Source organism: Choloepus didactylus, chromosome 3 (assembly GCF_015220235.1).
Source record: "Choloepus didactylus isolate mChoDid1 chromosome 3, mChoDid1.pri, whole genome shotgun sequence".
Classification (NCBI taxonomy): Eukaryota; Metazoa; Chordata; class Mammalia; order Pilosa; family Megalonychidae; genus Choloepus; species Choloepus didactylus.
The window spans coordinates 260,683-287,673 of NC_051309.1; the positions used below are offsets into that span (position 1 = coordinate 260,683).

The 26,991-nt window shown below is 49.8% G+C and overlaps 1 protein-coding gene across 6 annotated transcripts in view; it reads left to right on the plus strand.

Moving 5' to 3' along the window:
• The first annotated feature begins 2,664 nt into the window (after positions 1-2,664).
• Positions 2,665-26,991, plus strand: part of PIGG (phosphatidylinositol glycan anchor biosynthesis class G) — a 91,266-nt gene continuing 66,939 nt past the window's right edge. Inside the window, exons 1-10 of one of the 6 annotated variants that reach the window (XM_037829170.1) lie at positions 2,665-2,878; positions 2,955-3,136; positions 4,138-4,343; positions 13,136-13,345; positions 15,506-15,694; positions 16,646-16,787; positions 18,185-18,397; positions 23,530-23,747; positions 23,940-24,221; positions 25,747-26,189. In XM_037829170.1, the coding sequence (XP_037685098.1) occupies positions 2,983-3,136; positions 4,138-4,343; positions 13,136-13,345; positions 15,506-15,694; positions 16,646-16,787; positions 18,185-18,397; positions 23,530-23,747; positions 23,940-24,221; positions 25,747-26,189 (2,057 nt within the window). In that variant the 5' untranslated portion in view covers positions 2,665-2,878; positions 2,955-2,982. Of the gene's footprint in view, positions 3,137-3,344; positions 3,626-4,137; positions 4,344-13,135; positions 13,346-15,505; positions 15,695-15,724; positions 15,860-16,645; positions 16,788-18,184; positions 18,398-23,529; positions 23,748-23,939; positions 24,222-25,746; positions 26,190-26,991 lie in introns of those variants that run through there. The other 5 variants (XM_037829172.1, XM_037829171.1, XM_037829174.1 and 2 more) reach the window with 5 other exon arrangements.

A 26,991-nucleotide genomic window follows, 5' to 3' on the forward strand; every position in this document is an offset into this window, starting at 1 on the left:
TGATATTAAGCACATTGACAAAACTGTGTAACTTTCACCACTAACTCCAGAGTATTTTCATCATCCTAAGCAAAACTTATAGTCATTTAGCAATTACTCTGCGGTAGGAGATCAATATACAAATCAGACCTTGGTTACCTGGAAGTGAAGTGCTGCTATAACAAACACTTAAAAATGAGGGAGTGGCTCCAGAACCAGGCAGTGGTTGGGGCTGGAAGAGTTTTGAGAAGCATGATAGAGAAACCCTGAATTTTAAGTAGAAACCTGGACTTTAAGGCTGTTGTGTGTGAGGGCTCAAAAGGAAGTGAGGAACACGTGATTGGAAATTGGAAGAAGGCGTAGTGTACGAAGCGACAGAAAGGGTAGTGAAATCGTCTCTTGAAGTTGTGTGGGAAGCAGAATTTGTAAGTGATGAACTTGGTTATTTCGCTAAGGAGATTCCCAAACAGAGTATTGAGGGTGCCATGGGTTTCTTCTTGATGCCTATGGTAAAACGTGAGAGGAAAGAGATAAGTTGAGGGAAGAACTGTTAAACAAAAGGAACCAGGACTTTCTGATTTTGACAAGTTTCACTCTCTCCAGGTGGCAATGATGCTTAAACCAACAAATGGCTTCTGAAAATGTGGCGTACAGGAAAAGCCAACAGTGTGACTGTACAACCTTTTTCTGAAACCTCAGAAGAGTCGACACAGCAGAGCTTTCAGTCACATAGAGCTTCTTTTTGTGAGGAAAGCAGGATGACTTGGAGGGCAGAGCTGAGATCAGTGAGAACCACCCCCAGGCCTTGAAGCATCGTCGAGGAAAAGCCAACACCTGCCTGGCTGGATCTCAGGCTGCTCAGCACCGGAGACACCTTTTTGAACAGCTGTGTCTGCAGCTATTGTCCTGTGCGTTGGGGGCATATAACTTGTCTCTTTAGTTTCACAGGTGCCTGGACCAGGGGCCATTCTCAATAGCTTACATTTGAGGAGCCTCGTCTTCATCTGCTCCTAGACCTGATTTAGAGGACTAGATTTTGGACTTTGAACTGATTTTAATGGGATGAGACTTTTGGGGACTTTGGGAAGGGTGAATATATCCTTATTATGGACATGGGAGAGATGGGGATCACCAGGGGCGGAGGGAGGACCGTGGCAGGCAGTGTGTATGTGTGTGTGCGCACATGTGTGTGTGTGTGCATGTGTGTGCATGCTTGGGGGCTGTAAGATGACCTCTGATGATCTGCACATTCTGTGTCAATGGCCCCGTATAATCTGCTCCACTTGGGTGTAGGAGGACCCGCGACTTGTTTCCAACCAATAGAATGTGGCGAGTGGGCGAGGATGTTGCTTCCATCACTACAGTATGTTCCACAAGAGTCCATCTTGACAGCAGACACTCTCTGGAGACTCCTTTGCTGGCTTTGTAGAAGTAAGCGGACCTGTTGGGAGGAGCAGGTGGCAAGGGGCTGAGGGCAGGCTCCAGGTTACGGCCAGCGAGAAGCTGGTGTTCAGTCCTGCCACTGCAAGGACACGGATTCTGCCAACAACCTCAGTGAGGTTGGAAGTGGGTCTTTTCCCAGTCAAGTCCCCAGATCAGAACCCAATCCTGACCAAAATCTTGATTGCCACCATACCCAGACTGCTGACCCACAGAAACTAAGAGGTAATCAATGTGGGTTGTTTCAAGCTGCTAAGTTTGTGATGATTTGTTCTAAAAACTAATACCAGGCCCTCGGAAGGAAGAAGATCCTTTCCTTCTGAGATGTCGGCAGCATGTGGAGCTGCAAAGCACAGGCTCTGGTCAGTCTGGTGCTCGGACCCCTGGCTCCCAGGCTGGGTCACTTGGACATGCCACTTTACTTCTACCACCTCGGTTTCTTTGTCTGCAATAAAGAGGAATGACTCCCTACTTCTGAAGGTTGTTGTGATGATCAAGCGAAGGGCTTGACCTACTGCCTGGCAGAAAGTCAACCGTGGGTAAATCTCAGCACCACAGAGAAACCCCTTTGAGACCAAGGAGCTGTGCCATTAGGTCCCAGCCCCGGTCGGTCTCTGCGCCAGCATGGCGGGTGGGGGTGACCTCCAGGGCTCCGCAGTTCCCCACCAGCCAAGGGCACTCGTGCGGAGGAGGCTGCAGCTGTGAGCTGTCCGCGGTGCGTGCACGCACCAGCCTGTGACGGGGTATCTGGGGGGCACCGACCACGCCCACCAGCGCCATCCAGACACGGAAGCCCGGGCCCGCTCTGCGATTCGACGGCAAACCCCACTCGCAGCCACACCTCCCGACAGACCGGCCCCAAGAGCACAAGGGCTCCGAGGTTTTCAATTTCTCCACTTACCACCTGGCTAATGCGAGGAAGAAATGAAGTGATACGTGTGAACGCTCCCAGCATGAGGTATGGCATATAGTGGGTGTTCAATACGCCCGAAAAGTAAACAGTAGTTAGAAACTCTTACGTGGGCGGCGGGGAGGGCGGAGCAGGGGCGGGGCCTCTCGGGGGCGGGGACTCTGGGGGCGGAGCATGGGGCGGAGACTTGCAGGCGACCCTCTCTGGAGCGGGACGCCCCCTTGCGTATTTCCGGCGCGCTAAGAAATACGTGCGTGACGTAAGCTTCTGGGAACCCGCTATTGACAGGCCTACCTTTTCGCGCATGCTCAGAGGCCGCTCGTCGGAACCGGAAGCACCTGCTGCTGGGCAAGACTTAGACTGTGGTCCCACCGGCAGGCTTCGGCCCGGCTGGCAGGTTCCGGCCCCGCTGGCAGGTTCCGGTCCCACGAGCAGGCTCCGGCCCCGCGGTCAGGTTCCGGCCCCGCGGGCAGGCTCCGGTCCCACGAGCAGGCTCCGGTCCCAAGGGCAGGCTCCGGTCCCAAGGGCAGGTTCCGGTCCCGCGAGCAGGTTCCGGTCCCACGAGCGGGGTCCTGTCCCGCGAGCGGGCTCCGGCTCCGCGGTCAGGTTCCGGTCCCAAGGGCAGGCTCCGGTCCCGCGGGCAGCCTGGCGAAATGCGTCTGGGCTCCGGGACCTTCGCCGCCTGCTGCGTAGCGATCGAGGTGCTCGGGGTCGCTGTCTTCCTTCGGGGCTTCTTCCCGGCTCCCGTGCGTTCCCCTTCCAGGACCGAGCACCGAGCCGAACCCCCGGCGCCAGAGCCCTCGTCTGGTACGGACCCGTCTCTGGACCTTCCCCATGCACTGGGACCCCTTTCCCCGGGGCCCGCTCTCCCCAGAGGACCCTCCTCCTGGGCTCCCAATCACAGACGGGGCCGCTTCACCGGGGGTCCTTTCTCTCTTCCCTTGTCTCCTCTTCCACTCTGGTCCCCCACCTCCAGGACCCTTCTTAGCTCTCCAGCCTCTTTTTCTGTGTCCTTCCCGTGTTCCTCCCACTACAGCTTTGTGGCAATCACTGCTACCTCCCCCACCTCGACCCTTCTCCCTGAGCGCCACACCAGGCTCCCGCCTTTGCCCAGCTGTACTCATCCAGTGATCCTCCTTTCCTGAGCAGGCCTTTGGGTCAGCCTTGCTCCAGGCACCCTTTTTGCCCAATAGGACACATCAGATAAGATTCCTGCCAACCCCCTCACCTTGTCTTCTATGATCTCCCTGCCGTAGCCCCCTCCCTAGCCCTCACCTGCCCAGCAGTACATCCCAGGTAAAGGTTTTCCTTTTCTGGACGGGGTCCACCCAATGCCACTCCCTGACCATATGAGCAGGGTTTGTAAATGCTGGCCCACCCCCCACCTGCAACACTGTGTTTTAAGTCATCTTCTAAGTGTTCCATTCCACGACCCCATGTGGGGACTCCCCTGTGTAGTCCTCTGCCCTACATAAAACCTGGTTTCATTTCTATGCCCACACTTATTCCAGCATTGCTATTCATGTACTACCTGTTACCCTTGCTCGGTTCTGTTTCATGCTCGTTCTCGCTTCAGCTAAGGGCAGTTCACTACTGCTGGGGCTTCCTGAGCTTACTCCCTACTCCCAACCCCAGAATGCTTAGCAAGAACAGGCCTTTTTCTTTTTGGGCCAGGATATGTAGCTATGACAGGATGTGTGCTGGAGAAGTAGGCACAAGCTAAATTATGAAGGTCCTTGAATGCTAAAAAAAAAGATTAAAATTCAATTTCTTTTTTTTTTCTTCTTCTTCTTTCAAATGCATTTTAGGAGCCAGTTCCAACTGGACTAAGCTCCCACCACCTCTCTTCAGTAAAGTTGTTATTATGCTAATCGACGCCTTGAGAGATGATTTTGTGTTTGGGTCAAAGGGTGTGAAATTCATGCCCTATTTAACTTATCTCGTGGAAAAAGGAGCATCTCACAGTTTTGTGGCTGAAGCAAAGCCACCCACTGTTACCATGCCTCGAATCAAGGTAAAGAACTTGGCCTAATGTTCTATAATGATGGTTTGGCTCTTTGGGAGGTTTAGAAGGACTCTCTGTAGTCTTTGTTTGAAATCTTATTTTAGCTAACTGGAAATTAGTTTGCTAGTGCAAAAGAGTGCACACCAATAGGTTGGAGTTGAGACTCATGATTTGTGCCCCTCAAAGTAGCCAAAGCCCAGGCTTCATGGGAAACATGAAGGAGACGATCTCCAGGGCCAGGCCATCCATTCTCCTTGGCACCCTGCTTTCTTCTTTAATTGTTGGGATCCTGTAGGTTTTACAGTTGATAGGAATCTTTAGGGCTACCCAGTACAACTCTTGACTTTGTTGGTGAAGAAACAAACTCAGAGAAGTTAAAAGATTTGTTCAAAATCATATACATAGTACCGTCTGGCCTCAACAGTTACTGCTGTTTCTACTTCAGGTGTTCACCCTACTGAGGGTAGCTTTGAAGTGCATAATGCTTTACCAAGAACCACAGGTAAAGAAAAATGGGGAGCTTTATTGATTGGATCAAGAACTGTTTATTGAGCGCTGCCATGTGCTGATGCTGTAATGGATACACATTTGGGAGAAAGCAGTGTCTCTGCCCTCATGGAGCTTTCGGTCTCTGGGAGGAGACACAGCCATGAAACAAATAAACACACAAATCAGTGCCCAGTTATAAAGTGGGATTTTGTGCAACGATAGAAAAAAACCACAGGTGATGACCTGTGATGGGTAGGAAGGTGCAGCTTTTAGACTGGGTGCTCAGAAAAGTCTGCCTGAGGAAGTTATATTTAAGCTGAGTCTGGAAGGGTAAGTAAAGGAGTAGGGGTGGAGAGGGAAGAGGAATTTAAAATTTTGTTTGTGGTTATATTGCATGTTAGTATGGCATAAAAGTCTCTGACTGAGCCGTACATCAAAGGCTGATCAAGTGACATCTTACTATTTGGTGAGAAAGAGCCACTTCTTTATTTCTTAAGGCTTGGGGAAGGCATTTAGTAGGTGCTCAGTAAATGTTTGTTGAATTAATAAAGCAGCCTGTGGTGGACGGGATCAGTGCCACATCTTTCATGACTTTTTTCTTGAGTTCCTCACTCTGCTGCATTTGGATATGGCGTGTCCTTCGTTCAGCAGTGTTTATTGAGCATCTACTATGTTACACACTGTTGTAGACAAGAGGGATGCAGTGAAGAACAGGGCAGCAATGGTCCTGTCTCATGGAGTTTACCTTCTAATGGGTGGGACAGAAAAAAATGTAAGTGTACAAATAAATCATTGCGATTGTTTCAGAGAGTGATTAAGGAGCATGTGATAGAGTGTCGGGGGAAAGGGAGAGAGCAACTTTGATAGAGATGATCAGGACAGCATCTCTGAGGAGTTGCTGTCTCTGGTGGGTCCAGTTCTGTAGAAGGCTGGAAGAAAAGCCTCCAGGCTCCTTGATCATCAGGATCTCTTGATTGTGGAAGTGAGCCCCTTTTTCCTCTGTTCTGTTAAGAAAAATGCTAATTAAGAACTAGTCAGATTTGTAAAAGAGTATATAAATGAGTGCATGGGGTTCTCATTTGTAGTCATGCTTGTGCACCGGTTGTGTGGTTCTTAGGGTACCCAGACTCCAGCCCATCCGTTTCACTTCTGCTCTCTCTCAGGAGCTTCACCCCAAAGGTAATGGTTTTTTTTTGTCTTTAGCCCTATGCAGGATCTTGCTCCTCATTCCCATCTGGGAGGAGTAGGACAAGAGGGCCTCACCTGGAATTAGAGTCACACAGCTCAGGAATTTGGTGCGATGGACTGTTGATGACCAAGGGGTGTAATCCATTGCTCCACCTATAGTTAGAGAAAGAACTTAATCGTCGTAAAACACCAACCTAGTAATCCTCTACTAGTTCCTGGTAATCTTTTCAAAGATTAAGTTGTTGCAGTAAGTTAAAAAAAATATATGTAATTTTTGCATGCCTTCTCTTTCTTCAGAGAATTTATAGGCATAATGTTAGCTGACTTTTATTGACCACTGTCTGTGAATGATTTTAGTGCCTTTGCTGTCTTCAATGAATTTATAGTCACAATAAAGAGCTACTGCTGCTTATCAGTTGTGCCATGTACTGTGGCAGGTAAAGCACGGGCCTTGCGTGCTCGTGTACTTTCATATGCACTCCCACAGCAGCCTGTCAGTCAGCACTGCTGGCTTCAGCATTTTCAGAGGAGGAAGTGGAGACCTGAGGGACTAACATCACACAGTCAGCATCAGTGATTCCAGAGCCTGTTGGCCATAGTGGGTTATGCAGCTATATTGCAAAATAGGACAAGAGGTCAAACTCCTCTTCAAGTAATGCTTGCAGAGCCTTTCTTACTTCTGGGAAGGCTATACTTTGCAAGGCCACAGCACCCAAGGGACAGCATCCAAAGAGATTTCAAATTTGAGCCATCCCTTAGGTTTCCTAGTTCCCAGCTACACTCTGATTGCTGCCTGTATTTGACTTGGGATGAGGGGATCCTAAAAAGTACTTGCCCTTTTTAAAAATATCGGGGGCAATCCAAAGTAGTGTGAGAAGTACACTTATACAAAGGAAAGAATACACAGATTTGATTACATGAAAACAGACAATTATATGGCAGAAGTAAACAAAGTCAACTGCAAACAATAAAGTGGAAAAAATCTTTTATGGTGGACATAACATAGAAAACGTTAAGGTCCATATTATGTGAAGAGGATCAAATCAAGGACAAACAACCCAATGGGAACTGGGCAAAGGATATAAATATATCTGCAAAGAAAGAAAAAGAAATGGCCCAGTGTTCTAGTTTGCTAATGCTGCCAGAATGCAAAACACCAGAAATGGTTTGGCTTTTATAAAGGGGGTTTATTTGGTTACAAAGTTACAGTCTTAAGGCCATAAAGTGTCCAAGGGAAGTCATCAACAATAGGGTGTGCAGAAAACCTGTGTTAGCTGGGAAGGCATGTGGCTGGTGTCTGCTCCAGAGTTCTGGTTTCAAAATGGCTTTTTCCCAGGACATTCCTCTCTAGGCTGCAGTTCCTCAGAAATGTCACTCTTATTGCTCTTGGGGTGTTTGTCCTCTCTTAGCTTCTCCGGGGCAAGAGTCTGCTTTCAACAGCTGAATTCAAACTGTCTCTCATCTGCAGCTCCTTTCTTCTCAGCTCCTGTGCATTCCTCAAAGTGTCCCTCTTGGCTGTAGCAAGCTCGCTTCTGTCGGAGCTTATGTAGTGCTCCAGTAAACTAATCAAGGCCCACGCTGAATGGGCAGGGCCACACCTCCATGGAAATTATCCAGTGAAAGATCTTGCCCACAGTTGAGTGAGCACATCTCCAGAGAAACTTCCAGTCAAAGGTCTCCAACCCAATCAACACCAATACGTTTCGTGCCCACACAAGACTGCATCAAAGATAACGGCGTTTTGGGGGACATAATACATCCAAACCAGCACACCCAGTAAACACATAAAAAGATTCTCAGCTCTATTAATAATCAAAGCGATGCAAACTAAAAACAATCCATAAGGTCAATTTTTTCCTACAGCATTTTAAAAAGCTAAAGATTGACCATGTCTGCTCTTTACAGGAATGAGGTGAGCGGGCACTCTTGTGTGCTGTGGGTGTGAATGTGAGCTGACTCAGTCATTTGAGTGTAGTTATAATGACATTCATTTTAGCATTGCTTATGATGGCACAAAATTAGGAGCATCTTAAATAGAAGGCATAGCCCATTGGCTCCCTGTGCGCAAACCTGAACCAGCCTGCACGTGTACTCATCATTTTCTCCCATTTACGGCTAGCCGTTCCGTCTGACGTGTTCGGAACAGCTTGTGCTGCTGTGAGCACTCTCTCCTGTATCTTCAACTTGCCTTTTCACCATGTCCAGTCCTCTCCCAGCTTAAATAATAACCCTTCCATGGCTGCACCTCTCTCTTCAACCACTGCACTGTCTCTTCCCCTTCCTAGCCTTTTTTTCAAAAGAACGCTTTATAGTTACTTTCCATTTCCTCACCTCCCCCTCAGTCTGTTCTCATCTCATCTTTCCCCACATCCCAACCACCAAAGTGGCACTCATTAAGGTCGCTAATGACCTTATTTTTGCTTAACTGGGTAAGTGTTTTTAGCTCTTGTCTCTTTTTTTGTTGTGATATTTGCACTGTTGACCATTCCTTCCTTGATGCACTCTCTTCTCTTGGCTTCTATGACAGCAGACTTTACTAGTTTTACTTTTGCCTTTGCCTGCCCCTTCTAAGTCTCCTTTGCCAATAAGTCTTCCCCTCATGGCCTTTAGATAAAGGGATTTGCTCTATACTCTGTAGTCAAGACTCTCTTTCTTGTAGGTCATGTCTTCTGGTAATGAACTCTTCCAGCTTTTGCTTATTTGTAAATCTGTTAATTTCTCCTTCAGTCTGAAAGATAATTTTGTTGGATATAGAATTCTTGGTTGGCAGTTTTTTCTTTAAGGACTTTATTTCCCTCTCACCATCTTCTGGCCTTCATGGTTTCTGATGAGAAATTGCTTTAATGGGGAGCCCTTGTATGATACAAGTCACTTCCCTCATGCTGCTTTTAAAATCCTCTCTCTGCCTTTGGATTTTGACATTTTCACTATAATGTGTCCTGATGTAGAGCTCTTTGTCTGTCTTGCTTGGAGATCACAGAGCTTTCTGGATATGTGTATGCGTGTCCTCTCATAAAATTGGGGAGATTTTCGGCCATTATTTCTTCAAATATGTTTTCTGCCCCTTTCTCTCCCTCTCGTCTTTTGGGACCCCAGTGATGCATGCATATGTTAATTTGCTTGATGGTGTCCAACAGGTCCCTCAGGCTCTGCTCATTTTTTTCTCTGTTATTTTTTCTTTCTGCTTCTCACACTAGATAATTTCAGTTGTCTTTGTGTTAGCCGAGTTTTCACTGGTAATCTGCTGTTGAGTTCTTCTAGTGAGTTTTTCATTTCACTTACTGTACTTTGCACCTCCAAAATTTCTGTTAGGTTCCTTTTTATAATCTTTATCTCTTAATTTTGTTCAGACAATGTTTTTGTAATTTCTTTAGTTCTTTGTATATGGATTCCTTTAGCTCATTGAACATGTAGAACATGGTTGACTTAGAGTCTTTGACTGATCATTCCAATTTATGAACTCACTCAGGAATAGTTCCTGGAAAATTCTTTTTTTTTCCTGTGAATGGGCCATACTTTCCTGTTTCCTTTTGTGTTTTGTAATTTTTGTTGAGAACTGGACATTTTGGAATATTATTTTCTTGTACTTCTGGAAATCCTTTTTTCCCATTTCTCTGGGGTTGCTAGGGTTTTTCATTTTGTTGTTGTTGAGGGTTGGAGCTGTCAGTCTGTGACTTTTCCAAACTCTGTATGCTGCCAAATGGGAAATGAAAAGAGAAAAGGAAAAAAGGTAGGTGTTGCGCCTCAAGCAGGTGCTGCCTCTGCTGCCTTTGCCTAAGGGGAGCTGGATTAACGGCTGCCCTCAGAGCCGGCTCCCTCAGCAGTCGGAAGTAGCTGATCCAGACCTCTGTTCAGCAGTCAGACCACACACTCTGTAGCTGGAGGCCGAGGTCGTCGTAGCCCACCTGGCCCCAGCACGCTGCACCAGGAGCCCGGGCTGTATGGCTAGGGGTGGGGGCATGGTAGCCTGGTGCACGGAGGGTGAAACTCACTGGTGTTTACCACAGGTTACCAGCGTCTTTCTCCAGCTCTTCCCTGGGTGTTGTAGTGTCTACTAGACTCCAGAATTCCAAAATAGTTGGTTCAGATGGTTCCTGCCAGTTACTTGTTTTTGTCAAGGGGCTGATTCCTGGAGCTTCCTGCTCCACCGTCTTCCCACAGTCGTTCCTGCCTTGTCTAGATTTCGTGCTAGCCCCTTCACTGCAGCCTTGTAATTGTTTTCCAGAAAGCTCTGAGTGAGATGGTTTTGCCAGATTTTGCTTGTTTAAAGTTTCTGTGGAAAAACAAAACCCTGGAGTGCGGGTTTCACTCCGTCAACTTGGTGAAAGCTCACATTTTCAAAACTCAATTGTGTTGGGATCCAACTTCCAAACAATAAAGTGTGCACATTTTTAAGTCTCTAGCTTTGTGAGTTATGATAAATTTGTATACCCATGCAACCACCGTCTCACATAAGATACAGAACAATACAGAACGCTTTCATCACCATAGAAAGTTCACTCAAACCTCTTCTCATAACAAGCATCCCCTTTCCTCCAGATCCCAGTGACATTTTCCTCGGAGCCATCACCTCCGTTAACGGTCTCTTCAAGGCTCTTAAATCCCACCAGCCAACCGCAGCTACTGCCACATGTTTATGTTTTTGTTAATGCATCATGTTGCAGTGACTCTGGCTACACAACAAATTACCCCAAAACTTAAAGGTGTAAAACCACATGGAACATTCTGATTCCCTGGGTCAGGGATGGCTTGTCCTTGCTCCTGACGTCTTGGGCCCCAGCAGGAAGATTAGAAAGCTGGGGCCACAGTCGCCAGGGGCTGGTTCACCCATGTGTGGTGGTTGAAGCTGCTGCTGGCCAGGATCCTGACTTCCTCCGTGTGGTGTCCCCACACGGGCTCCTTGGGCTTCTTTACAGCGTGCTGACCGGGGTCCTACAGTGACCGTTCTCAGAGAGCACACCAGGCAGAAAGCATATTGCGTGTTACGGGCAAGCAGGGACCCCCTGAGGTTCAGAGAAAGGGGAAACGATCGACCTCTCCATGTGGGTGGCATGGTCTGGAAGAGCATGGACCAGGAATACTCTGGCCGTTTTTGGAAAATGCAGTCTGCCAGGCAGATGTGTGAAGACACCCAAGGTGGTATTGTCCCTCACCAGAAACTTAGCAGGACTCAACCTCCAAACTCTTTCTCTCCTGTCAGTCTTGTCAGGGTTTGCTCTAGGCATTGGCCGGGCATCTAAAGTAGACCTTACTCCAGGCACGATTCTAACTGGTTCTAACTCTAAGGCAAGGCCTCTCTGAGGTCAGCTAGTGCCTGTGGGGTTAACAGGTGTAAGGGGGTCCCTCATCCTGGCCACATGGAATAACAGTGTCCCTGCACTGCTCAGAAAGCAAATTGAGCGTGATTGAGGACTGCAAAATGAGGTAATCCAGTGTCACAGCATAGTGTTTTACTTTTATACCTCTAACATAGCATTAGCCCAAGGAACTGTAATCTTTGTTTAAATCCTCAGGTCCACGATTGGTATTCAGGGGCCCTGATTTTAAGGAGCACCAGTAAACGATATTAGCATCATATTTTGTGTGCACTTGTAGGTATGCTCTGTAGGAAGAGCAATTACGATCTTCGTTTCGCAATTGAGATAGACAGGGATATCAAGTATATGACTAAGTCAGTTTTCTGACCCCTGCTCCCTGCTGCTCCCACCTTAGAGAAACTCTGGTTGCTGAAGAAGAGCTGTGGATACCTTGCTTCAGACAGCTGCCAGGTGAATTGACTTCTCTTTCGGCCCGCTCTGCACATTGTTTGCCCTCCCGTTGGAAGAGGATCCTCTGTTCATGAACAGATTTGGGTCTGAAGTTACCAAGACTTTTACTTCCTGGACTTGTGTGCACTACAGAGGTTTCTGCCTTGTTCCTACCAGTTGCTGTTGTGTTTTTTTACCACATCCTTGGGCTTTTTCATAGAACGCCAGATCACGTCAGACCCCCTGGTCTGCGTTGCTGTGGTGTGGCAGAGCTGGCGGGGGGTGGGAGCAGCACCTCATTAAAATGCCAGACACTTGCTGGTCTTACAGAGATTCAGTAGTTTCTCCTGAATATGTATTCCTCAATTTGTTATTGTATATCTTTGGTGAATTTCCGAAGTTCTGAAGTAGTTGTTTTTGTCCATTTTAACCAGTTTGAATGTTGACTTGGGGGAGGAGAATTTGCTGCCCTCCTCACGGGAATTCCAGAAGCCCAGTCAATTCATGCTTGCGTTTATTTGCTGTTGAGTCTTGGCAAAAGATTACAGCTGTTAGCATCACCTCATCACCTAGATCACTGTCTGTTTTCATTGCACAGCCCCCTGGCTGCAGTGTTGGAGCTTGTTGTATGAATCCAGCTCACAGAGACCCAGTACCCAGCACTATAGCCTTGAGTTGAAAATTATTAACATGAAATGACTGACTTAATTCTCAGTCATGAAAGGTGTGAAAAATGCCGTGGGAGGAATTAGAGCCCCCCGACCCTGTTATGGTATCCACCCACCCCGCAGAGTGAGATGCAGCACTGAAGCTGGGGTGTGGCGAATGGGTGGCCCCACCCTTGACCACTGGCCAGCTTGCTTTGAGAATTACTTTCAGCATTCATGCTTAAAGATTGTTTTCCTCCTTGTGTGAGTCTGTTTTCTCACTCTAGGTGGGACGTTAGAGTAGCTGGGGTGTAAGATCAGTGCTTGGAGTTGGCTTGTCATAGGAAGCAAATGTGAAGTTTCCGTGGGAACCTGGCGGTGGGCTTGAAGACGCACGTTCGTGTTTTCAGTGCTCACCACACTTGCTGCTCTCTGCTCAGTTCTGTGGCTAATCCATAGTTTCTCCTCTGGCTGGTGCTCTCCTGGAGCTGTCTCTGCAGTGTCTTCCTTTACCTCTTATCAGCGGAAAGGATTGTTCTTAACCATTGTAAGTCTCCAGTGTTGAGTGTGCTGTTCAGCTTTGTCCTCTTTTTCCTGATTGCTGTCCTCTTGTTGGTCTGGTACTGCCCTAGTCTTACGCTCGCCTGTTCACCTGGAAAGTGACCCTGAGTGCCATTCTCTCTCCACAGCCTTTATTGTGTGGCCTAATTCGTAATGCTTCTTCCTGCAGGCGTTGATGACAGGGAGCCTCCCTGGCTTCGTTGATGTCGTGAGGAACTTCGATTCTCCGGCCCTACTGGAAGACAGTGTGCTGAGGCAGGCAAAAGCAGCTGGGAAAAGAATTATCTTTTATGGAGATGAAACATGGGTCAAATTATTCCCAGAGCATTTTACGGAATACGATGGAACCACTTCATTTTTTGTGTCAGATTATACAGAGGTCAGTTTTTAAAATGGAAAGTATGTTGTACTAGATAGAGCCTGGCACTCTGTTATGTAATGAGAACCAGTATTATTTTGTATGTGGCTTTTATTAATATATTGGGAATGAATGTAGAAAGATTTAAAACTTATTCGTGTAAACAATGGAAGCACATACAGTTCTTTGGAGCCCAAAGCTTGGAACAGCTAAGGCCTCGTGGAGAGGAAGTTAAAAGAATCAGGAGGGGTGTGGTGGCCTGGAGCTTTGTATCCCAGAAAAACATGTTCTTAATCTTAATCATTCCTGTGGGTGCTAACCCTTGTAAATAGGACCCTTTGATGAGGTTACATCAGTTTCGTCAGTTACAGTGTGGCCCAGCTGAATTGGGCAATGTCTTAATGCTGTTCCTGGAGGCCTTATAGAGAAGGCCACGGAGAGAGAAGCCACAGGAGCATCCAAAGCTGGACACCAACAGAACCTGGAAGAGAAGGAAGATGCCGCCATGTGCATTGCCGTGTGTTGGAAAGCCCAAGAACCCCAAGAATGAGGCCAGTGATCCTGGGAGGAAGCAAGCCTCTAGCCTCTGAAACTGTGAGCCAGTCATTCTTGTTGTTAAGCCAGCCCATCATAAGGTATTTGTTCTTGCAGCTGGGAAGCTGGAAGACAGGGCTTCACGGTGGAGGAGCCGTTGGAGCCACATTCTGCTCAGGGCATGCACTTTCCCAAGTGGACAATGAGGTGGCAGAATTTGCACTTAGCAGAGCCCCAGACCTACAAGGCCTAGCAGGGCTCTCCAGAGCGTGGGCCCAGTGAGGGGAGATGAGGCGGGTAGAGCGAGTCTGTCCTGTGAGTGGTTGGGGCACCAGGGGAATGGCCAGCGAGGTCCATGGATCAGGACGTTGGCACTGGTGGCAGAGGAAGGCTGGTCCGGGGGCAGGGTGCTGTGGGGTTTCGTGAGGCAGGGGTAGGTGCTCAGTGTGGGGAGGGGGTGGCCTCACTCACCCACACCCTCATGGTTGCTGGGCCCGGGGGCGTCTGCACTCCTGCCAACGCTGATGGGCTTTTCTGAATCTTAGTGTTTGGGTTTGCTGATGCTGATGGAATGCAATATGGCAGAAATGACTTGGCTTTTACCATGGGGATTTATTAACACACAAGTTAACAGTTCTGAGGCTGTGAAAATGTCCGAATCAAGGTATCGGCAGTTTGAGACCTTCTTCCTGAAGACAGGCTGCCGGCGCCCGGGACTCCTCGGTCATGTGGGAAGGCTTGCATCCATGGGCCGTCTCTCGCAGGTTCCGTTGCTTTCCGCTTCCGGCTGCTCCGTCTCTCAGCTGCCCCGGCTTTTCTGTCCGAGCTTCTCTGGGACGTTTTCTGTGTCTTTTCTCTGTCTTTTATCCTCGTACAAAGGACTCCAGTGAGAGGACTAAGACCCACGCTGAATGAGGTGGGTCAGTCTCAACTTCAGCGGCTACTCACCAAATGATCCTCACGATGACTTTGTGGCTCTAAGAACTTGCTTTTGTGGGGTCCATGCGGCTTCACACCACCACACTTCCCTGTGCAGACACATCAGTTGCCTTTCAGTAAGGAAGGAGGGAATCACTCAAACACTTTTCTTTGTGGTGGACCTTTTTAGTGGGAGAGGTGAGCTAGCCGAGGCGAGGGACCAGGGCTGACAAGGCTCGCGGCTCTGCCGGGGCGGGGGCTCGGCTGCTCGTCTCCACGAGGTGCCGGTTTCAGACATAAAGGCCGTCGTCAGCACTGGGCCCCTCCCTCCCTTGGCTCAGGGCACGACGGCGCCTCCTGCTTGTTGCCCCTCGTTCTGGTCCTGCCTTGTCGTTAATTAACTTGCTTAGCCCTTGGTTACCTCAGTAACCATCTGGGGACTTTTTAACTTGATGATTTGCTGAGCTTTAGTTAAGTCTAGGAGTGATTCCACAATAAGTTTTTTCTAGAACAACTTTTGCTCATTTTAATTATCTGCATAATATGTTCCATCTGCAACCTGGATTCATAAAAACTATATTAGTAAAAGCTTAATTTAATGCAAATGTTTATTTAATTTTTTTATGACTTTAATTTTTTTGTCTGCTCAATTCCTATGGGTCCTGTTCCCCTGGATTTTAAAATGGCCTTGGGGAATGAAGATTGATTCGGCCTTTCCCCCCCTTAAAGGTTGACGACAACGTCACGAGACACCTGGATAAAGTGCTAGAGAGGGACGACTGGGACGTGCTCATCCTCCACTACCTGGGCCTGGACCACATCGGCCACGCGTCTGGGCCGGAGAGCCCCCTCGTAGGACGCAAGCTCAGCGAGATGGACGGCGTCCTCATGCGGATCCACACCTCTCTGCTGTCCAGGGTAGGCGCTTTCTGGAAGTCCTGTGTGGTGATGGGTTTCCACGTACCCACCATCGTTGGGAGAGAACACGCGGGGAAACCCGCATGAGCTCCCTGCGGTCCTAGAGGACAGCTACCGCTGGTGCCAGTGTGAGAGCGCCTGCTCGCTCACTCACCCATTCGACAGGTATTTATTGAGTACCTGGGCCTTGGGGTCAGATCAGTAAGAGTCAAAGATCTCTGCCCTTGGGGAGCTTATGTTCTGACTGGGAAAGACAAATAGCAAAGAAGAAACGTAATAACTAAGTATGATTACACGTATGCTAGAAAGTAACCAGTGCCATAGGGGAAGATGAGGGCGGAGGAGCGGCACCTGCCTCAGGGGAGCCGTGAGGAAGACTTGGAGGGAGGGTGGGAGGAAAGGAGGAGGGTATGGGGAGGGCGGTAGGTGGGTGGGGAAGGGATGGAGGGGAAGAAGGAGGGAGGAGGGGCCGGAGGGGCAGCGTGCGCCTGCGTCTGCGGAGGGGTGTTCCGGGCAGAGAGCAGAAGGAAGAGGCAGAGCCTGCCTGGCAGGTCCACTTCGAGGGGGCAGGGTGGAGGGGCAGCCTCCTGGGCACTCTGGGCGGCTCGGAGCGCTTTCTCTCTGTTTCATCCTCAGCAGTCCCGCAAAATAGATTTTCCTGGTATCTCAATTTGACAGATGAGGAAATTGAGGCACAAGAAGTAATGTGCCCAAGTCCCCACTGCCAGGAAGTGGCAGAGACAGAAGCTCTGATCTCAGCCGAGCCCTAAACTCGCCCCTGTGCTCTGGGACTGGACTCGGATGCCAAATGCGTCCCGTTCTCCTTGCTTCAGTCGTGACTTTGACTTCTTTATCAGCTCCTAGGAAGAACGGTCCGATTCGTTTAGAAGGACCTGCTATTTGTAGAGTAAAGCTGGACTCTGAAGCTGTGCTCTTCCCTTCGGCTCACAGGAGGCAGGAGTGCTCCCGCCCAGTGCACTGGTTCTGTGCGGCGACCACGGCATGTCGGAGACGGGGAGTCACGGGGCCTCTTCAGTTGGAGAAGTGAACACGCCTCTGATTTTCATCAGTTCTGCCTTTGAAAGGAAAACTGGTGAGAATTTGGGAATGTTTAACTCCTTGAAACATTTCTGTTTTCCATACTCGGAATTGAATTTGTAAGTCATTTTTGGAAGCTGCATACTTTTGAAATACACTGATCACTGCGAGAATATAAATTAATGGGGTGAGGGACAGTCAGGATTTGGAATTTGCATTCCTTGTTCAGTTCTTAAAATGCAAATACTCTTGAGGAGTTTCGTTTATGAATGTTACTGCCTGGACTTCTGGAACCATTAATAAAATAGGCAGTTTACATGAGTGAAGGGAACGTCAATGCCTGAACTTGTAAGAACGTATCCATTATTTTGAATACATTGAATACTAAGGACATATTCCAGTGTCTCCCACCCCACAGCACCCATGTCCCCTTCGTCCACCCGTAGCCCACAGGCCTCCACCCTGCCTCTCTGTGGCCTCCTGGCTGCTGCCCTGTCCCGTCTTCCCACCGCAGAGGCGCCACTTGCTCGCTTTGCCAACACTGCTCATGGTGGGCTCACCCGTTCTCCCCGTGTTGCTGTTAAGCCAGTGGACACTTGGCCTCTCCTCACTCAGCCCTTTAGTGTCCCTCAGCCTGGTTGACCACTGTGCCTCTAGCACTTCGCACTTTTCCGGGTTTCTCCCTGAGTGTCAGGGCTCACCCAGTCTCCTTTCTGGCTTAACTTCTGTTTCCTGGTGTATTTTTCTGGGCTGCCTCTTTTAATCTACAGGTTTCTCCTTCATCCTCTTTTATTTTCCTGCAGTTTGTTTGTGGAAGGAGCCTGCTTTTTGTCCCCTGGAGTCTGCTGCAGTCTGGGTTTTGCCAGTTGCTGTCTGTGCTGTCCACCAGGTCCTCCTGTCCTCGGCAGAGGCCTGAGCAGATTCAGATCCCATCGCTTGGTTTTGTTTGGCTTATCAGAATTGGTTACAGAACAAGGCCCCTGCTGAACCCAGCCCCTCTTCTCGCAGTGGGAATGCCTGCTTCTGCTCAGGGCCCCTGAGGACCGGCCTCCGAGTGGCTCTGGCTCAGGCTCCTTGTGTGCGTGTGTCGAGAGCGGTGTGCAAAGCGTTCTGAATCCCAAAGAGCGGGACGGTCCTCTGCCCCTGCACAGGGAGTGAGGGAAGCTGCTCCTCTGCAGTGACCATCCCTGGGCATCTGCCCCTCACGCTGTCGCTGGCTCCTCGCTCCGTGTTGAGTCCCTTCCAGTATATTGTAGGCTACTTCAGGGTACTGTGCTTGGCATACAATGGGTAGGTAGTAAATTTATTGAGATAAAAAACCAACTAGGTAATTTCTCTTCTGTATAAATCTACATTGAATGGACATTAGTTATAGTAGGCCAAATTCAGGAATGACTGCAGCTTGACACTTTCTAGAAGCTGTCACTTAAGAAACTGTTTTCTTTTTTCTAGGTGATATCAGACATCCAAAGCACGTTCAACAGACTGACTTGGCTGTGACACTAGCAGTAGGGCTTGGTTTGCCGATTCCAAAGAACAGTGTGGGGAGTCTTTTATTCCCAATTGTAGAAAGAAGGCCAATGAGAGAACAATTAAGATTTTTACATTTAAATACAGTGCAGCTTGTCAAATTGTTGCAAGAGAATGTGCCACTGTATAAGAAAGGTAAGCTAATTAATAGTTTCCAACTTCTATTCAGACTTTATGCTTCCACTGAGCTAGTGCTTTCCTAGTGGTACTTTTGTAGTGTGCATCTGGTAATGGGAATTCTTCGTAGTCATCTCTCTGATTATGCAGATTGTTGTTCCTATTTTCCTAGAACCCTAACTGTCGCCATTAGCAACACCCACAGTTGCAATATCTAAATCAAGTTCTTTAATAAGTTTATACATTCAACAAATATTTACTAAGCTTCTGTTAAGAGCCAGGACTATTCAAAGCACTGGAAGGGCAGCACTGAACATTCCAAAGGGCTCTGCTCTCATGAAAGGGGAGAGAGAGGGGAAAAGTTCAATAATAGTCTTCCAGGTGGTGATAAGGGCCATAGGAAAAGAACAGAACTGGGGAAGGGGGTAGGGAGTGGAGTGGGCAGGGGTGGTTGGGGAGGGCCTGACCTTAGGGCAAGGACCTGCAAACCGAGTGGGATCTGGGAGGGAGCATTGCGGAGAGGATGGCGGGCACCAGGCGCTGCCGTGGGGACACGTCGAGGCCAAGGAGAAAACAGGGCCTGGAGTGGCTGGAGCAGAGGGACCTGGGCCAAGCAGGAGATGAGGCTGGAGAGACGTGAGGACCAGGTCAGGCCTTTTATTTTGAGTTAAATGGGGGGGCTAGTGCACAGTCCCAGGTGGGGCCTGAGACCATAATAGGCTGCTTCGGGTTGCCATGTTGAGGCCTCTGCCTTGTGCTGTGGGTGACATTGGGAGGCCGCTGCGTGACTGGCATGAAAGGTGAGGGTGGTGGTGATGGTCGGCAGTAGTAGTGGAGTCGGAGCAGCGGTTGTACTCCGCTGTGTTTTGAAGATGGCACCAACAGGGTTTGCTGATGCACTGGAAGCGAGCTCTCAGAATGAGAGGCTTCAGGATTGACTCCAGGATTTTCAGCCTGAACAACCCAAAGAAGAGAATTACTGAGGTGGGGAGCGTACAAGACTTGGAGCTTGTGGGTGGGGGTGGCATGTGGTTGGTATCCAGGAAGCCAAGTAAAGAAAGAATTTCAGGAAGGGAGTGAGCAGCTGTGTTGAATAAAATAAAAACGAGAAATTGAGAAGTGACCATTGCATCTGGCGGTGCACAGTTAGTGGGGACCTCCTCTAGAGCAGTTTGTGTGGAGAGTTGGTTGAAAGCCTCACTGGAAAGGGGACCAGTGTGAGACGAGAGGAAGTGGAGTCTGCAAATATGACAGCCCCGGGGAGGAGTGGGTAACAGACTGGTTGGTTGTGGGGTCAAGAGGGGTTATTTTGTTTTTAATTTTGAGCTGGGAGCTGTTAGAGGGTGTGTAGCTGCTGACAGGAACAATCCCGGAGAGGAGGGCAGAGCTGTCAAAGCACTTGCTGTGCACATCCAGGAAATCCAGGGGGGACGTGCTTGGCACTGGGGCTTGTTTGAGAACCTGGAGGAGGCTGCTGTATTCAGTGTGATGTGGGCAGGTTTTGCTGCTGGAAGTAGTGGGACACAGCCAAGTAGACTGAACCCCCATGAGTTTGCTGTGAGGTGTAAACTGGCCTGCTGAGTCTCTTGCAGAAGACAAGCCCGATCAGGTGAGGGATTCTGGGGCCCAAGTCCAGCAGACGGCAGAGAGAACTGCCCGAGCGCCGGCTCTCAGTCCTCAGAGGGGCTCTGTGAGAAGGCCGGGGAGGGGTGCGCTCAAGGCAAGGCCTGGCCACAGTGTGTTTCAGTCAATACCAGGAACAACGGTTAATTTTATTGTTGCTCTGTTTTGTTTTGCCTCCAAAATAACTTACTAGCTTGGTAGCCTTTACATGTCTGTTACTGTTAACACAGGTCCTTTTTCCTGACAAGCGGTAAAAACAACAACAAGCGTCAGCAGAGGGGGTTGGTTGTTTATTTCAGAAACAGCAGGGAGAGGCTCAGAGCAAGGTGGGTGTGGGAGGAAGTCGCCTGTTGAAGAGCAGTTAGGCCAGTCTCGGGTAAGAAGCATTCCTGGTGTCTGACACCCTAGGAGGCCCTTTGTCTGCACAATCCATGATTACGTTTTCCAAAATAAAACTCAATCCGTGTTCTGACCCTGCATGCTCTTGGGAACCCACGCCGAGGCCTGAGGACCGAGCGGGAGGTCCACGGCCTGCCCGTCGCTCGTCTGGCTTCTCTCGGCCCCGGTGGGGTCTTCCACCTGCTCCTCCCGTGGGCCGCGATGGCCTTCCCTGGCCCTGCCTGGCTAGCTCCTGGGCTTCTTTTCTTTTCAGCTTAAATGTTGGGCCTTCCTTGCCTTCCCCACTCCCAGAAATAAAGCAGACTCCGTCCCCACTGCCAGAGTTTATCACTATACCCTCTGGTTTTTGTATATAGTATTTTTCCCAGTTTGTAATTATGTCTGTGTCTGTGTGTGAACCCCACTGAATTACAGGTCCCAACAGGCAGGAATGATTCCCAGTTGTTCACCATTGTTTCCCTCGCACCAAGCACAGCACCTGACATACAGTCAGTGCTCAGTAGGAATTTGCACGCTCAGATCTGCCCCCTGCTCCTCCGTGGCTTCTGTCACTCCGTGGTAGGTTCAAAAAGGGGAGAGTAGCACAGGGCTCCCCCCAAGCTTCTGTCACTCCATGGTGGGCTGAGAGGGTGGCAAGTAGCACAGGGCACCCCCGCCCCAGCCTCTGTCACTCTGGGGGTAGAAGGGTGGAGAGTAGTGGCTGAGGCTGCTTTGGGATCAGACCAAGTGAGTTTCGACTCAGCGTTCACTCACCAGCCCTGCAACCTTGGGCAAGTTACGCAGCCTCTCTGTTCCTCAGTTGTCTCCACTATGGGGTGGGCCTCGTCGTTGTCCTTGTGTTACTGAGCTGATGGGGAGATGAGATGAGTTCCATGCCTAAAGCACGGCCAGGCCCAGTGAGTGCGTGGTTCATGGGGCCACCTCTGGGGGCTGCAGCATGTGGTGGGTCTGGAAGTGTTGGGGATGTGCGGGAACTTGGCCATAGTCCCCAGGTCTTGGCAGCTTTGAGACGGGGGTTTGGCTGGACCTCAGGTGCTCCCAGAGTAACTGGTGCAGACGTTTGGGGATTGGATGGAGTCTGTGCACAGGCATAGCTGCGACCACCCTTGAGAACGGCTCTGCCAGCAGCAGAAAGTGCACATCCAATGCCACGGCCGGGCATTTGTAGACCAGGCTCGGCAGAAGTGAGCCTGATCCGGCGGAGCCTCAACAGCCAGCTCAGGAAAGGAGGGACCTGCAGCCAGAGGGGGTCAGAAGCAACGAGTGCTGGGTTGTATCTCTCAGGCCCTTGCTTTGCAGTGGGTGCGGATAAACTAGAAAACACAGCTCCATAGTAGAGAAATAGTTTGCCATCATGGACAGAAGGGGGCTAAGAAGCATCCCTTCCCACAGGGGACTTGGGAAGAGGGGAACTTGGTTAAAGAGTGGGGGGCACCAGCAAGAGGGAAGCGGGGCAGCCGGCGTTGGGGAGTGGGCCTGGTGCGGAGATGTGAGGCCACCTGCCCGTTCTGTCCTCGTGCAGTGCTGGGCTAGAAAGAATTTGTGTTAAGTATTTGTGAAACCACATGTCTATTAATGTAATGCATTTCAGGATTTATGATACTGCACTTTAAAAAAAGAAAAGGGGTGGAAGGAGGTGAGGCCAGGTGAGGGAGCAGAGAGAGAGCAGGCAGGGCCTGGAGAGATGTGGAAGGCACTGTGGGTACCTGTGTCCCAGCTGCCCCGGGGGTGCAGAGGCAATCATGCCCTGAGATAAACAAAATGCACCTAAACTTACCTTACAGGTTTGTTTTTTAAGTCCTTTCACTCAGTCAACAGAGCTTTATTGAGCTCCCACTTACATGAGCCAGCCTGGGGCGGAGGCTGGGTCCCCATCCCTTCGGAGCTGGCAGCCCTATACTGGAGACAGATTTTAAACAAATACGTCCTGATTGTTCAATGTCAATCACGATAATTGCCGTGCCGGAAAAGCAGAGTTCTGTAGGAGCCTGTGTTGGGTGCCCTCACCAGGGCAGACAGGGTGAGCTGCTGCCCTCCCTCCTCTCTCCTTCTCTCCCCTCCCCTTCTCCCCCTCCCTTTCTCTCCCCTCCCCCTCCTCCCCCTCCTCTCTTCTTTTAGGGGAATTACTTCTCTTCTTCATTTTCGTGAGTCTCTGTCCCTTTGGCATAGGAACAGAAGGGACTCCCTTCTCCCCCTGCCTGCTCTCCCTTTCTAATTGCGTGGAGTGGAGGGAGACCCAGTTTCTTTCCCAGGACTCTCGGCCTTGGTGAGGCCTGTCCCTCGTCCCCCGCCTCGGCCAGCTGAGGCTAACACACCGCGTCGCCCTGGTGTTTCCGTGTCATGGACGTGGCCTGTCCAAGAGGCAGAGCCTTTTTAGACCTCCCTGTGGTGGTGTCATGCTAGTGCCGATTTACCTAAACACATGTGTTCCCTGAGTCCGGTCCCGAGCCCAGCGCAGGGTCTGCGTGTTTTCAAGGGCATGAACCGTGTCCAAAGGTAATTTAATTTGTGATTTGTCTGAATCGTGTTTACAAATGCTCATTTTAAAAACCCACTGGCTGGAGAGGGCCCCGGGCCTTGGGGTTTGGCCCTGTGTGACTTGGGGTGATATGGAGGTAGCATGAAGAGGTCTTTTTGATTTGGGTTTTTAGATAGAGAACTTTTCAGAAAAGAAAAATTAGAAGTGAAGCCTTCAGGTCTTTGCTTAGATGTTACTCTTTCAGAAAAGCCTTCCCCGACCACCCCATTTACCACAGAGCCCACCCTTCCCACCTCCCAGCACCTGCCCACAGCAAGGCACTCCGGATCCCACTTGTTAGATTTGTTTGTGGTGCACCTCCATGACCGGGTGCATTTTGTGTGCTGCCCTAGGCCTAGTGTCATGAGGGGCTGGCGGGTGGCAGCTACACAAGAAGGCTCTGGATGAGTAGGTGAGCATTTTTAGCTTCTGCCATTTTGCCAGAGATGTTGCTGATCTCCCCATTCCCCACCCGCACAGCAGTTAGTTCATCTTCGTTAGCCGTTGGTTCTTAAAAATGAAGGCTTTGCCATATGCAGTGAATAACTGTGTTTTGAAATTATAAATGTGTATCTGTGATATGTAAAAAATCTTTTCCTCTTCTTGTTAGATCCTGGATTTGAGCAGTTTAAAATGTCGGAAAGGTTGCATGGGAACTGGATCAAACTCTACTTAGAAGAAAGTAACTCCGAAGTGCTTTCCCACCTGGGTGCCAAGGTTCGCAGGCAGTACCGGGATGCGCTGGAGACCCTGAGCCTCTCGCTGAGCAGACAGGTGGCCCCATACGATGCCTACTCGATGGCCGTGGGGACAGCTGTGGTTTTGGAGGTGGGTTCTCGGGTCAAAGTTGCAGCTCAGGTTTTAAATTAGTTTGTTAACAGCCAAAATATGATAGTTAAAAACATACACACTATTTATGCAGGGCTAGAAGTAGGAAAGCCTGCGTTTTCTTGTTGGTTAAACGTGGCGCACTTTCTCTGAGCTAGCATCAGTGGGCTGATCGTGTTTTCTCTGCTCCAGGTCCTGACTCTGCTTCTGCTCAGCATCCCCAAGGCACTGGGCAGCAAGGCCGAGCTGGAAGTCCCCCTGTCGTCCCCTTTATTTTCTCTGCTGTTTTACTTGACGCTTCTGGCTCTCTCTGCCGTCCACATCATCGTGTGCACCTCGGCCGAGAGTTCCTGCTACTTCTGTAGCCTGTCGTGGCTGACGGCGGGCGGGGTGATGGTGCTGATTTCACTGCTGCTCTGTGCGGTGGTTTCTGCTCTTACAAGGACGTCTGTCACCGTGAAGCCTCCGAGTACGGTAAGACCCGTTCCTGGGAATGTGGGACTGTCTTTACGTGCAGGCTGTTCTTTGTGGATTCAGCTGAGCTTTCACCCACCAGGCATCGGTTAAATGCCTTGTAGGTCCCAGGCCCAGTGTTGTGCAGGTGCCCTGGAGAGGAGACGGGATGCTAGCGCCTAGCCCAGTTACCGTGCGTTCTAAGAAGGACTTGTGGTAGCGCAGCCCTGTGTGCAGCTTACGGATATTTTAGTTGTTAAACAGGGTCCCTGTGAATTTAGTGAAGGTGCCTGTGAAGAGCTGCAGGCCTCAGGACTAGGCAGTTGCTGCCCAGGGAAGTGTACAGATCAGGCCCGTTTCACAAAGAAGACGTGCAGCTCGCTACGCACCCCAGGAAGGCCTCAGGGAGCCTGGCCCCCACCACTCTCGCACATACCCCTCCCCAGGGATTTGTTCTGCTGTTTAAGCGTGTGTCTCTTTTTTCTCTTCAAGGAAAAAGCTTTCCGTTGAAATTCTTAGAGTGTAACTTTTACCTGGTCTTCAGCGCGAGAGCTTCATTCCTTAGCCGGATGGTGGTAGCAGGGGTGGTGAGGAAGAGCTGGATAGTCAGAGTGGACCCACAGTGCCTGCAGTCTGGGCTCTAGCGACCCAAGACAGCACCTCCAAGATGTGCTCAGCACCTTGTTTATCAGCGCGTGTGCACTCACACACACGCCCCGTGCAGCCTGCTGCTGCCTCCCCTCCCTATGAGGACAAACACGTGCTTTCCTCTGTGTCTGTGTGTGCCAAGCCCGCCACACTGTCTTATTTATCATCCAAGCTTCTTTCCGTTGGAGCAGGGGTTCTGTCTTCATTCATGTTTGGACCTCCAGTGCCTGACTAGGCTCATGATATCTGTATCATATACTTAGCTGCACACAATAAATATTTACCAGAAAGGAAAATGACAGTATCGAGTCCTTTAACTTTAAAATGTTTTAAAGTTAGTATATTTAAGGGATAGTACCATGTTGCCAACTTTGTCATTTCAGTAGGATTAACCATTTCGTGGAAATTTTCTGGGAAATCTGTGGAGGAATTAGATGACTGACTGGTGTGGGGGAATGACTTGTTAGGGTTCTTTGATTGTAAGCAACAAAAACTAGACCCAGGCTCAGAATGGACATGGTTAAAGGAGGCAGGGGGGTATCCAGGGCTGGCAGTGCTCCCGTGAGCAGCACCCCTGCCAGGGCAACTTGTCTCTAACCATTTTCAGTCTCTTTATCACTCTGCTTAAGATTGGCATTCAAGGGTGAGGATAGCTGACTGACCACCCCCCGGCTGGGGCAAGTGGGCTGTGCTGACCGATAGTCCCTCCAGACCGTATCCAAAGAGAAAAGGATTATGAGGCTGTTCCCAGAAAGCAGGGGGAGCGGGTGCTGAGCATGTGGGGCAGCAGATGTCTGTACAGGGGATTGTTTTTAGTGAGCAAGTACTTCAAGAACGTGCAGCAAGATGTATGTAGTTTTCAGATTATCACTTACAAAATGCATTTTCCTTTTTACAGATTCCAGCTCACTGCAGTTCCCGGTGGTCGGAATTAGACCTTCTTATTTTGTCGGGAACCGTGGGCCATGTCCTGAGTTTGGGTGCCAGCAGCTTTATAGAGGAGGAGCACCAGACCTGGTATTTCCTCGTCAATACCCTGTGCCTGGCGCTCTGCCGGGAGGTCTACAGTAACTGCTTCCTAGGCAACGACCCTGACCTGCCCGTGGCACGAGCATCGGACGGCGCCGCACCCGTGCTGCCCTTCAGGAGCTGCGGGAGTGACTCAGAGGGCGACGGGGCGCAGCAGCCCTCCTCTGCCTCTGACGTGCTGGGGGCCCACGAGAAGTGGATGGTCTTAGCAAGCCCCTGGGCAGTACTCACCTGCTGTCGGCTGCTTCGGTCGCTAAACCAGACAGGTGTGCAGTGGGCCCATCGACCTGCCCTCGGGCACTGGCTCGCCAGGTGAGAGCTCCGGTCCGCTGGCCTGAGCTAGGGCCCCCGGGCCGACTGTTGACATGCTCAGCTTTCTTTTTCTAAATTTAGACCTGCTTTTCTTCTTAAGGATAGGAATAGTATTGAAATTCACAGAAACAGAAGACTAGACCATAACTCATGAACTGAATTTGAAAAGTGAAGTTACTTTGAGGCCTGCCTCCTGTGCTGAGTCAGCACAGTTGTTCGTGACCTGTAAGTTTTAAAATGATGATTGAGTAGAAATTCACTGGCAGCTTGTTCCGGGCCGCGGGTGGCTGTGCTGTGGGCTGCGGCTCTCGCTCCTTGTCTGCGCAGGGGACATGCCTGCGCGGTGTCCTGGGGGCCTGGCAGACACTTCCCACTCCTGAGGGTGGAGGGAAGTTTCACTGCAGAGGCTGAAAGTGCCACGGAATTGAGCGATCCCAGCTGCCACAAGGAGGTTTTCTCCTTTCTCCGCCCTGTCCTGTCCTTTTTTGTCCCATCCCTGAAATGAACAGGTTGGAGCCGGGGGGGGGGGGGGGGGGGGGGGGGGGGGCGATGGGCTGAATCTTTAACTCCCTTCTAATTTTTATACAAGTGGCTAGAAAATTTAGTAGATAGTGTAGCATATAGGGACAGATGATAGCAGTATAACAGTTGAAGTAATAGAAGAGATTAGAACAGAAAAGATCAAGATTTGGCCATATTATAAATTTTAATTGTCTGACAGTGAATACTTAGAAAACTAAAGTAAAAGGAAAACAGCAAAAGGGAAAAATATTTACAGAGTATGACAAACATGGGTCGATAT